General features: G+C 40.5%; 2 protein-coding genes across 2 annotated transcripts in view; both read left to right on the forward strand.

The window, feature by feature from the left end:
• LOC103520510 (dynein regulatory complex subunit 3-like) overlaps window positions 1-2809 on the forward strand; it is a 6988-nt gene extending 4179 nt beyond the window's left edge. The window contains exons 3-5 of the mRNA XM_026831595.1: window positions 1069-1166; window positions 1220-1566; window positions 2361-2809. Coding sequence (XP_026687396.1) covers window positions 1069-1166; window positions 1220-1566; window positions 2361-2809 — 894 coding nt within the window. The remainder of the gene's footprint in view (window positions 1-1068; window positions 1167-1219; window positions 1567-2360) is intronic.
• Window positions 2810-2821: 12 nt separating this feature from the next.
• On the forward strand, window positions 2822-5622 carry LOC113472048 (dynein regulatory complex subunit 3-like). The gene is made up of 2 exons (XM_026831594.1): window positions 2822-3214; window positions 5118-5622. The coding sequence occupies exons 1-2, from the start codon at window positions 2826-2828 to the stop codon at window positions 5509-5511; spliced, it is 783 nt and encodes a 260-aa protein (XP_026687395.1). The 5' UTR covers window positions 2822-2825; the 3' UTR covers window positions 5512-5622.
• The last annotated feature ends 6109 nt before the right edge of the window (window positions 5623-11731 follow it).

Below are 11731 nucleotides of genomic sequence, written 5' to 3' on the forward strand. Positions count from 1 at the left end.
GAGATTTTTGTTGTATGGAGTAAAATGTGTAGATGCGGAGTAAGTAGACATTTCCTTCAATTTCATAGAAGGTCCCAATTAGAGCTGAATAATTCAAATGGAGAGCCAGAACAAGAAGAGCTAGGAATACATAATCTACCAAAAATGGAAAATACATCCAAAATACACTACAGATACATACATTGGAAATTCCAAGAGCTAGATCTACAGAGAAATACATACAAAATAATCAGTCTACAAAGTACAAAAAATACATCACACACAAATATGTCTCACTCGCTCTATCAATAATGCTGAATAAAAGCAAACATACCTGAAACAAGTAAGGAAGTATCGAATTATTTCATGTCATGTTCCATTGTTCCTCTTCTCACCAAACTAACTGCTCTTAGGAAAAAATTGTTTTTAAAATTTGGGGTTTTTTTTTTTTTTTTTTTTTTTTTTTTTTTTTTTTTTTTTTTTTTTCAAACAATACTTTCCATTTATTTATACAATAATAATTCAATAACAGGTATTATATTCCCACGTATATAAAATAATAATAATAGGTATACATTGAAAAAAGATTTAAGAAGAAAAGTTTTCGCAACCCATTCAGCATATTGCTGGTGTCTTTTGCTTACTTACTTATTTACTTACTAACTAACTTCCTTACTTATTTATTTACTTACTTATCCTTGTCCAAATAAATTCAGCATGTGAACCTCCAGAATTCTGCGACTTCCACGGCTGCTGGGCTGCACGAATAGAGATCACTTCGCGTGCAGGTCTTCTGCTTCATCCTTATGTCCTGCCTACTCCCTCTTTTTGCTGGAGTGAACTAATTAGCATCTTTTACAATTTTCACTCACTAACACCATATTTTAGTTTCTACAGGGCGTCCAACACTCACTAACACCATATTTTAGTTTCTACAGAGCGTCCAACACTCACTAACAGCCTACTTTGTCGCGTTTCGTGTCTCCTTTGTCGCATTCCATGTTCCATGATTATCTATAATATCTATTCTGGGTGTCTAATATGAATCTAATTACTAATTACCTATGTAACAATAATTCCTTGTTTCAGATACGTCATCGCGTACCTTCCCCAGTTGGTCTACTTCGAATACAAACTGGTCACCGCACCAGTTCAACAAAAACACCGCGATATAATATCTATTCTGGGTGTCTAATATGAATCTAATTACTAATTATGTAACAATAATTCCTCGTTTCAGATACGTCATCGCGTACCTTCCCCAGTTGGTCTACTTCGAATACAAACTGGTCACCGCACCAGTTCAACAAAAACACCGCGAACACTACGCTGCCGACATAGAACGGCTAGAAATGGAAGAGCAAAGAATCAGTGAAGAGAACGGCCGAGAAGAAAATGACGAGAAACATTTGAGCGACCAGAAGATGGCGTTTATAGAGAACCTGAACAGAGATCAACTGTTTGAGCTGATGCTCGATAGAGATCCGTACAGTCATATTGTAGTAATGATGAAGGGGGACTTGCCGAGTATCTACGAGAGATATCAGCAGGAATTTGCGGTGTATACGCAACAGATGTTCCAAATGGGTAAGTTACTCACTTACCTACTTACTTACTTGGTTGGTTGGTTGGTTGGTTGGTTGTAGGTCTTGAAAGATGGAATATAGTGGATCAGGGAACTGTAGAACTCACTCAAAATCTCAGACTTACTTACTTACTTACTTACTTGGTTGGTTGGTTGGTTGGTTGGTTGGTTGGTTGGTTGGTTGGTTGTAGGTCTTGAAAGATGGGATATAGTGGATCAGGGAACTGTAGAACTCACTCAAAATCTCAGAAAAAAGTCTTATTTACAAAATCCTTATAATCATTACCTTATCTTATGGCCATTCGAAACCAACTTTTTTTTGGGCCTCATAGGCATTATCGATAGAAAAAGAAGAGGAGGAGTCACCAAATTTCATGAAAATCCGACAAACCGTTCAAGAGTTACGGTGAAACAAACGGACCACGGTTGGTTGGTTGGTTGGTTGGTTGGTTGGTTGGTTGGTTGGTTGGTTGTAGGTCTTGAAAGATGGAATATAGTGGATCAGGGAACTGTAGAACTCACTCAAAATCTCAGAAAAAAAGTCTTCTTTACAAGATCCTTATAATCATTACCTTATCTTATGGCCATTGGAAACCAACTTTTTTTTGGCCTCATAGGCATTATCGATAGAAAAAGAAGAGGAGGAGTTACCAAATTTCATGAAAATCGGACAAACCGTTCAAGAGTTACGGTGAAACAAACGGACCATTGGACAAACAAAAGGAAAAATCGAAAATTTCATTACAACAATAACCGTATAGTATTAAAACGAACTTCTCAAAACTTCCTCTTTCAGGCAAAGCAGAATATCAGAAGCGAACCCAAGACATCGACGAGTTTACCGAGACATTTGAAAATTTGAAAACCCAAGTGAACGACAAGAATCGACACATCGTCGAAGAGTTCATAACGAAGAAAGCGTTCATCTTTTACGACATCTCTCAACTAATACGCGAAATGGAACAAACGGAAGACGGAGACGAACGGGAAACCGATGAAGGAAAGGAAAAGAAAATGGACGAGAAAGAAATTGAAGAATCTAATCCTGTAGACCCTAAAGAAGGGAAAGAAATCGTAGAAGCTCGCTCGAAATGGCTGAAAATCTCGAGTAAAGTGGAAACAAAAACTGTTGAACCCAAAGCTAATGCCAACGGAGAAGCTGCACCTAAAGAAACTGGTGATCATGATGATCTGGACAATAAGGATAGCAGCTTCGATACTAATGGATCCAAGGGAAACCGATGAAGGAAAGGAAAAGAAAATGGACGAGAAAGAAATTGAAGAACCTAATCCTGTAGACCCTAAAGAAGGGGAAGAAATCGTAGAAGCTCGCTCGAAATGGCTGAAAATCTCGAGTAAAGTGGAAACAAAAACTGTTGAACCCAAAGCAAATGCCGACGGAGAAGCTGCACCTAAAGAAACTGGTGATCATGATGATCTGGACAATAAGGATAGCAGCTTCGATACTAATGGATCCAAAAACAATTTCAACGACAAAATCATGGCACTGAACGAGATTTTCCACGATACTTGCAACAAAACCTACGAGGATTTGATGAGAAATGAAGACATATTGCATGAACAGCTGATGGACTTGATGGCAACGCTGGACAGGGTGTATTTGGACAGCCATGTCGACAACTTTATCAGGTGCGTATTTATTTATTTATTCACAGAAAGAAGAAGGAGAAGAGGAGGAGGAGGAGGAGGAGGAGGAGGAAGAAGAAGAAGAAGAAGAAGAGCGATGAGTGTTCCACCTCCGTTTTTATTTCGTAGCAGTGAAACAACTGCTGCATTTGCTGCCCGAAATATTTGCAATCGAAAACACTTGGTCGACCGGTAGTCCATCGATGTCGACTGAACCGTCCACACTGCCTCGACAACATAGATTCACCTCGTCGATCCACGGCCGTCGGGCACGATGCAAATTTCTTGACCCCGCCGGGAATCGAACCCGGGTCTCCCGCGTGCAAGGCGAGTGCAGACTTGCAGAGACACAATACTTCCCATTCAGCTGCTGAGTCAACAATAGTGATTATGATTATTTGTAATGCTCAAATAGGACTAGAGAGCCAGTCTCTCTACGTTAGCAGTAGGCTATTATAGCTTTACTATTATTGTTATCAAAAAATTTTCAATCAATATTGAGTAAATTCCATACCTCGGCTGGGATTGAACCCACGCCCTCCTGATTACCTGTCGAGCGTCTTGACCACTACACCACCCACCCATTCAGGCAGAAAATACTGGATTTATTTTAGAAGACCTCTCTTCTCCCACGTCTTGAGAGCAACAGGTTGCTGCTTGTTGCATTCTGTTTATTCAGGCTGAAGAAAGATCGCTGTGTCTATTTACTCAAAATACCCTCAACCCTTTAGCACCATTAGCTTGCCCTCCACTCCTTTAGGTGAAGAGTGAAGATTTTCTAATAAAACTACTCCGTGTAAACAGAAGAGCAAAGTTTCAACACGTTTTTATTAAATAAGTTTGATAGAGGGAACTGTAACTGCTAAGGTCTAATCGTCCCGAAAGTGAAGAGAGAAGGAAGACAGGATAGGAAAAAAGCCAGTCGTTCCGAGAACGAACCTTATCTGTTTAGGATAAAATCCGCTCCGGGCGGGAATCGACCCCGCGGCATTGTTTCTACGTTCCCAGTAATATCTTTAATAATATCCTAAACATTGATTGATTGCATCAATAATTGATTGAATGTTGAATTGGTATTCCCTGAGTATGCATACGTCGGCAAATCCTGCCCAGTTGCTCAGGCATACCTACCTTTACCTTGGTTATTATCGGTTCTACCGTTCTGCAATGCAAGCCGTAGACCGTGGATACATAGATTTGCGGCATCTTTCGGTCGCTTTCTTTCAGTTTTATTTCATCCCATGGTTCACCTATAACTTGGGGAACTGTGGTTCGCTTCGAGGCAGAAGCATGACAAATTTTGAGTCTGAGGAAGATCATTATAAGACCAGGACCACAATGAGAGTTTAATTAAACTTTGTTTCATTTTTCGTCAGGGATTAACACTAGAATGCCCCATGGAGTCAAAATGACTCCTCACGGGCATTATAGGTATGGCGAAAGTCCGGGCATTCTAGTGTTAAACATTCTAATTGGCTAATTTCAAACTTTGAGCCCGGTCAGATTGGTTAATCCAAGATTTACACTTAAACTCAGTTTAAACTCGTACCAGTCACAAGATCACCTAATGGTCGGTTTCACCAACCTTCTTTGCAGCCTCAAAGAGCCTGTCAACAACCCTGTTAAGCCTACCTATATTAATATAGGCCGGGCGGCGCTGCAAATTCTTGACGTTCGTGCACCTACCGGCACGCTTTTGATACTATACAAATCAAATAACTGGCTGTCAGCTTAACAGGCCTTCTAAGGACCGATAATTTTTCAAAACTTCTAAGGACCAATATTTTTAAGGGTGGATTTCACCAATATTTTTTCAAATGCTCAAATACTTTTTTCAAATATTGGTGTGAACTACCCTAAATAAAGACTTCCCACCACCCTTTCACCCATCTCCCCCTTTGTGCAGACAAGCCCAGCTGCTCTTCACCAACCTGCGCGACGTCCAGAAAGCCTACACGGACATCATCAAGGAGCACGCACGCAAGTTCTTCAACAAGAACATCGGCAACCCGTCCGTTCCCGTCCAGCTGAAGCAGATCCTAACCACCGCGGACACGCTCTCTACCGCACTGGACATCTCTGACCGCGCCCAGCTAGACACGATAGACGACCGGGAAGAGACGCTCCTCACGGGTGTGAGGCAGTGGCATGCGGGCCTGGTCGAGAGCTGGCGGGCGGAGGAGGTCGAGCGACACCGGCGATGCGTGAATGAGATCTGTCACCTGATTGATATCAACCGGGAGGAGTTGGATGATGTGGTCAATGATGTGGCTCTGGTGGATCCTGATCTGCTCATATGAGGAAGCCAAAGTGCTATTTACTTATGTTAAACATTGGATACTTACAAGTCTTAACCAACCTCAGTGGTGTAGTGGTTAGCGCGGTGGACTTCGGATCTGGAGGTTGGTGGTTCAAGTCCAAGTCAAGCCATAAAATTTAGCGCAGTGCATTAAGTGAAAATAAATTTTACGATATGACTTCTGGAAAGTTCAAATGGTAAAAAAAGCACAAAGGACGATAGGTACGCTTAAACCAATAACAGAAACGAAAAGTACGTCAAAAAATGAGGCTTTTGGCAAAAAATCAGAACTGAATTCTTACTAGAACCTTGAAAAAAACTTAACTCAACACGGAGCAAAATTTTCAAATGTTCACTGGAAGAAAGTTTTGACGGGAATGTGTAATATCTTTAATAATATCCTAAACATTGATTGATTGCATCAATAATTGATTGAATGTTGAATTGGTATTCCCTGAGTATGCATAATTGCATACGTCGGCAAATCCTGCCCAGTTGCTCAGGCATACCTACCTTTACCTTGGTCATTATCGGTTCTAACGTTCTGCAATGCAAGCCGTAGACCGTGGATACATAGTTGCGGGATCTTTCGGTCGCTTTCTTTCAGTTTTATTTCATCCCATGGTTCACCTATAACTTGGGAAACTGTGGTTCGCTTCCAGGCAGAAACATGACAAAGTTTGAGTCTGAGGAAGATCTTTTTTTTTTAATATTTAAACAAGGTTTTTAATTTACATATCAATAATTGATTGAATGTTGAATTGGTATTCCCTGAGTATGCATAATTGCATACGTCGGCAAATCCTGCCCAGTTGCTCAGGCATACCTACCTTTACCTTGGTTATTATCGGTTCTACCGTTCTGCAATGCAAGCCGTAGACCGTGGATACATAGATTTGCGGCATCTTTCGGTCGCTTTCTTTCAGTTTTATTTCATCCCATGGTTCACCTATAACTTGGGGAACTGTGGTTCGCTTCCAGGCAGAAACATGACAAAGTTTGAGTCTGAGGAAGATCATTATAAGACCAGGACCACAATGAGAGTTTAATTAAACTTTGTTTCATTTTTCGTCAGGGATTAACACTAGAATGCCCCATGGAGTCAAAATGACTCCTCACGGGCATTATAGGTATGGCGAAAGTCCGGGCATTCTAGTGTTAAACATTCTAATTGGCTAATTTCAAACTTTGAGCCCGGTCAGATTGGTTAATCCAAGATTTACACTTAAACTCAGTTTAAACTCGTACCAGTCACAAGATCACCTAATGGTCGGTTTCACCAACCTTCTTTGCAGCCTCAAAGAGCCTGTCAACAACCCTGTTAAGCCTACCTATATTAATATAGGCCGGGCGGCGCTGCAAATTCTTGACGTTCGTGCACCTACCGGCACGCTTTTGATACTATACAAATCAAATAACTGGCTGTCAGCTTAACAGGCCTTCTAAGGACCGATAATTTTTCAAAACTTCTAAGGACCAATATTTTTAAGGGTGGATTTCACCAATATTTTTTCAAATGCTCAAATACTTTGGTCAAATGTTGGTGTGAACTACCCTAAATGTCTTTCTTCCCACCACTCTTTCACCCATCTCCCCCTGTCTGCAGACAAGCCCAGCTGCTCTTCACCAACCTGCGCGACGTCCAGAAAGCCTACACGGACATCATCAAGGAGCACGCGCGCAAGTTCTTCAACAAGAACATCGGCAACCCGTCCGTTCCCGTCCAGCTGAAGCAGATCCTAACCACCGCGGACACGCTCTCTACCGCACTGGACATCTCTGACCGCGCCCAGCTGGACACGATAGACGACCGGGAAGAGACGCTCCTCACGGGCGTGAGGCAGTGGCATGCGGGCCTGGTCGAGAGCTGGCGGGCGGAGGAGGTCGAGCGACACCGGCGATGCGTGAATGAGATCTGTCACCTGATTGATATCAACCGGGAGGAGTTGGATGATGTGGTCAACGATGTGGCTCTGGTGGATCCTGATCTGCTCATTTGAGGAGGCCAAAGTGCTATTTACTTATGTTAAACATTGGATACTTACAAGTCTTAACCAACCTCAGTGGTGTAGTGGTCAGCGCGGTGGACTTCGGATCTGGAGGTTGGTGGTTCGAGTCCAAGTCAAGCCATAAAATTTAGCGCAGTGCATTAAGTAGGGATAATAATAGTGCTTATTTATACTGTTCGCATAGACTGAAAAGTCCCCTTACTCCAGCAGTAGGCTACTACTATTATTGTGGTCAAATTCTCAAATTATATTGAGGATAAATTTCCATACCTCGGCAGGGATTGAACCCACGCCCTTCTGTTTACCAGGCGAGCGCCTTGACCACTACACCACTGAAGCAGGGAACGACATTTGTGACAAGCTTTATCCTCAACACAATTAAAATTGCTTCCTACTTCTGTTATGTTCAACAAAGGATACTTACAAGTCTTATTATCCCGACTCACTTTTGCTTAAAGCCTTAAGAGGCGAACAGTGAAGGTTTTCCAATAAAACTAGTGTAGACAGACAAACTTTCAAAAAGGAGTTTTCTTTAGAAAGAGGTTTGATAGAGGGAACTGTAACTGCTAAGGTCTTATCGTCCCGAAAGCGAAGAGAGAAGAAAGACAGGATAGGAGAAAATCTGCCCTTCCGAGAACGAACATGATCTGTTCAGGATAAAATCCGCACCGGGCGGGAATCGAACTCGCGGCCCAGCGCTTGCAAGGCAGATATTCTACCCTCCAAGCTAACTATAACCAGGCTGTTTCCCGTGTTCTTGGATTTAAAAATTTTCATTCTAGATTTGACTTTTGTATAAATACAGTATTCTCCAATCCAATATGTGGCTTATTGAAATAAGTTGTTTCTTCTTTATGAAATAGATTTTATTAGATGTTACAGTGTCCTCCAAAGGAGACACCATCGTTCGCGTCACTGTCCACAAGAAATGAAAGGCCTTGTCTAAGAATATCACAAAGGACAAAGCCTGGCTTACCTCACCACGAAAACTAACTGCCTTGAAAGCAGAGGAAAGAGTTTCGGATTTCTTCGAAAGGCAAAATCGAGGTCGGGGGCTTTCAAATTTAGAACTGTTTCTTCGAAAGGCAAAATCGAGGTCGGGGGCTTTCAAATTTACAACTAACACACTCTCCGAATTAATGGCGCAAAAGAAGTTTCCAACGAAACGAACGACACTCTCAATTATACTTTGTTCAAATTGAGAATGTAAGTGAACGTAAAAAACAAATCTTTTGTAGGGGAAAAAAAAAAAAAAAAAACAAACAAACAAACACACAAAACAAAACGAAAATAAAAAGTCCGCAAACGAACCGGGACATGTCATTGTTTTTTTCCACCTTGCCCGTCCTTCCTTCGTCTGTCTACTCTTTATATTAAACTTATTTTCTTCTTTTGCTTTTCCTTATTCGTCTTCTTCCTCTTCGTCTTCTTCTTGTTCTCCTCCTTCTTCTTGTTCTTCTTTTTCTTCTTCTTATCCTTCTTCTTCTTCTTCTTCTTCTTCTTCTTCTTCTTCTTCTTCTTCTTCTTGTTCTTCTTCTCCTTCTTCTTATTCTTCTTTTCCTCCTCCTCCTCCACTTCTTTTTCTTTCTCCCCTGCCCTCACATCCCTGTTGCCTTCTTCGATGTCGTCTCAGCCATTGCTGTATCTCGTTGATGCAGCGTTCAATTTCACCTTCCAATGCTTTAATGTGTGTGGGATTGTTGTTGTAAACTTGTGACTTTAGATAGGTACCCCCACAAGAAAGTTGTCTAGGGGGGTCAAATCACATGAAAAGCTCAGCCATTATGATCATTTTCTTCTTTTATTTCAAACACACACACAAAGGCCGTTTCATTTTCTTCCTCTCTTCCCGCATTCCTTTCCTTGTCCTTTCCAAAAATACCAAACTAACCTCCGTACCCCTCCTCATTTCTCTCTCCCTCCCTTTCTCTCTCTTTTCTTCTGTCTCTCCCTTTCTTTTCAACGTCATCTCCCATTTTGTATACCCATACATTCCTGGCCTACATCTATTTCTTTCCCTCATCCTTTCAGTATTCTCCCATTTCCCAATGTCCTGTCCCATTTTCTCTGCCATACTTTGCCAGTCTATCTATTTCTTTCTCCCTCCTCTTTTTTCCCTCTTTTCCCTTTAGTATATCTTTTTCCCCCAGCATTTTTCCATTCTGATTTTCTTGTGTCCATACATTATCCCTTCTGCTTGTTTCTTTTACATCTTCCATTTTCTCGAAAGATGTTTTCGTACATTATTGTACTCATTTGTGGACATTTATCCCGATTCCTTTTTACCTCCCCTCCTTCTTCTTCTTCTTCTTCTTCTTCTTCTTCTTCTTCTTCTTCTTCTAGGTTTTTCTTCTTCTTCCTCTGCTTCTTCTTTTAAACTTATTTTTCCTTCATTTCTCTCCATTATTTTGTACGCCTGTTTTAGGTACTTGTACTTTTCTTTCTTCTTGAGTTTTTTCGTATATGTTTATGAGTCCTTTTTTCTCTTTCGTGTCTACTCTTTTTTCTGATTTTATGTACTTCTATCTCCCTTTCGATTTCTTGTTCCAATTCTTGTTTTATCTCCCTTTTCGGGCCTATTCCCCTTATTGTTTATTCTTCTTTGTCTCTACTCTACTAGGTACTTGATACATATATCTTTGATTTTCATATTTTCTTCTTCATTATTCACTTCCTTTTCCAGAAATTCTCTGTGCCCTAAATCACCAAAGTATGGAAAAGTATTTACAATTCTATATTTTGACATGATTCGTTTAAATTCAAAATTCTGCTTTTCCATTGGCTATTACACTTGTAAGATACTTTTCCATACTTTGGTGATTTAGGGCACTGGTTTTCTAATTCATTCTCATCAATTTCTGGAAATTCTCGAAAATAAGTACCTATGATCTTTTCGTTTTTCTCTTCACTTCACTTCATCATTTCTTCTACAACATCCTGTAGAAAATCAATTAATCTTTTCCTTCTGTTTTCTTTAATTCAACATCGACTCTCACTCTTCCTCATCATCTTCTTCAATTTCTTCTTCTCCTCTTCCGTTTCTTTTCCTCTTCCCTCTTCTTCCCCTCCTCCTCATTCGTCCTTTTCTTCTCTTCCTTCTTCTCTTCCTCCAATACGTTTACGTCCAACAACGTCTTTAACTTCTTCGCTCTTCCATATATCAAATTTCTCCCCCTCCAATTCTCTCATTGTCTTGTCTGATTAAAGTATCACTCGAGGAACATTAATATTTCCCCAACACATTTCTCCCTCCTCCCTTTTTCTCCCATCTCCTCCCGTTCTCTTCACATTTCCTTCCGTCCTCGCCACATCCAGTTCAAATCCTGTCCAATATCCAGGAACAAAAGCAGAACATGTTTCACATTGACAGCTGAACGCGTCACGAGTCAAAAGTTGTTAAATTTAATGATGTTTCATTCAAACTGGAGGGGAGAAAAGAATTAGATGGAAAGGAGAGAGTTTTGTGAGTGGGAGAGAGGGAATTTTGTTGATGGGGAATTTAGGAGCTAGAAGGGTGTTAATATTATGAATGGTAGAGAGGGAATTTTGTGAATGGGAGGGAGGGAATTTTGTAGATAGAATGGGGGGAAATATGATAACGGGAGGGGAGAAAAATATTGGAGAGAATAATATGGCGGGGAAAGTCATCGTCATAATATGCCAGTTTTTAGGAGTGTGAGAAGGCAGAACGGGTAAAAAGTTAAACAAGCTGGGCCTGTCCCTCCGGGAATTTTTTAGCCCGTATAGTTTATTCGATCGTGATTAGAGAAAATCAGTACCTATGTATCTACCTAATTTGTTTAATATTCAGTTTAGTATCATTCTTGATTTGATTTTTTGATTTTACTTTCATGTAATGATTTAAAATCAAGACTAGAGCCCGTTCTCCCTTTATTCCCAATATAATGTTTAAGTCACCCATCCTGTACATTGACACATTACATTGAAATGGGGGTCTTTTCTGAGGAATTTCCTGCGTGATGTAGGACTACGTATTGCACCCTGCGCTTGACTCCAACTGGATACAAAACAAATTATCAGTAGCCGGTACTTCATTTGCCTTCTTTATACGGTCTGCCAAGACTTAATAAGTTCCTAGGTGTCAACGGTCAACACATGTACCAAACACAACACTGATAATGATACAAAATTTATTTAATAAGATATATATATATTTATAAAATAATAATGATAGGTAAAAAACGTAATAAC

Source organism: Diaphorina citri, unplaced genomic scaffold (assembly GCF_000475195.1).
Source record: "Diaphorina citri unplaced genomic scaffold, Diaci psyllid genome assembly version 1.1 scaffold3712, whole genome shotgun sequence".
Taxonomy (NCBI): Eukaryota; Metazoa; Arthropoda; class Insecta; order Hemiptera; family Psyllidae; genus Diaphorina; species Diaphorina citri.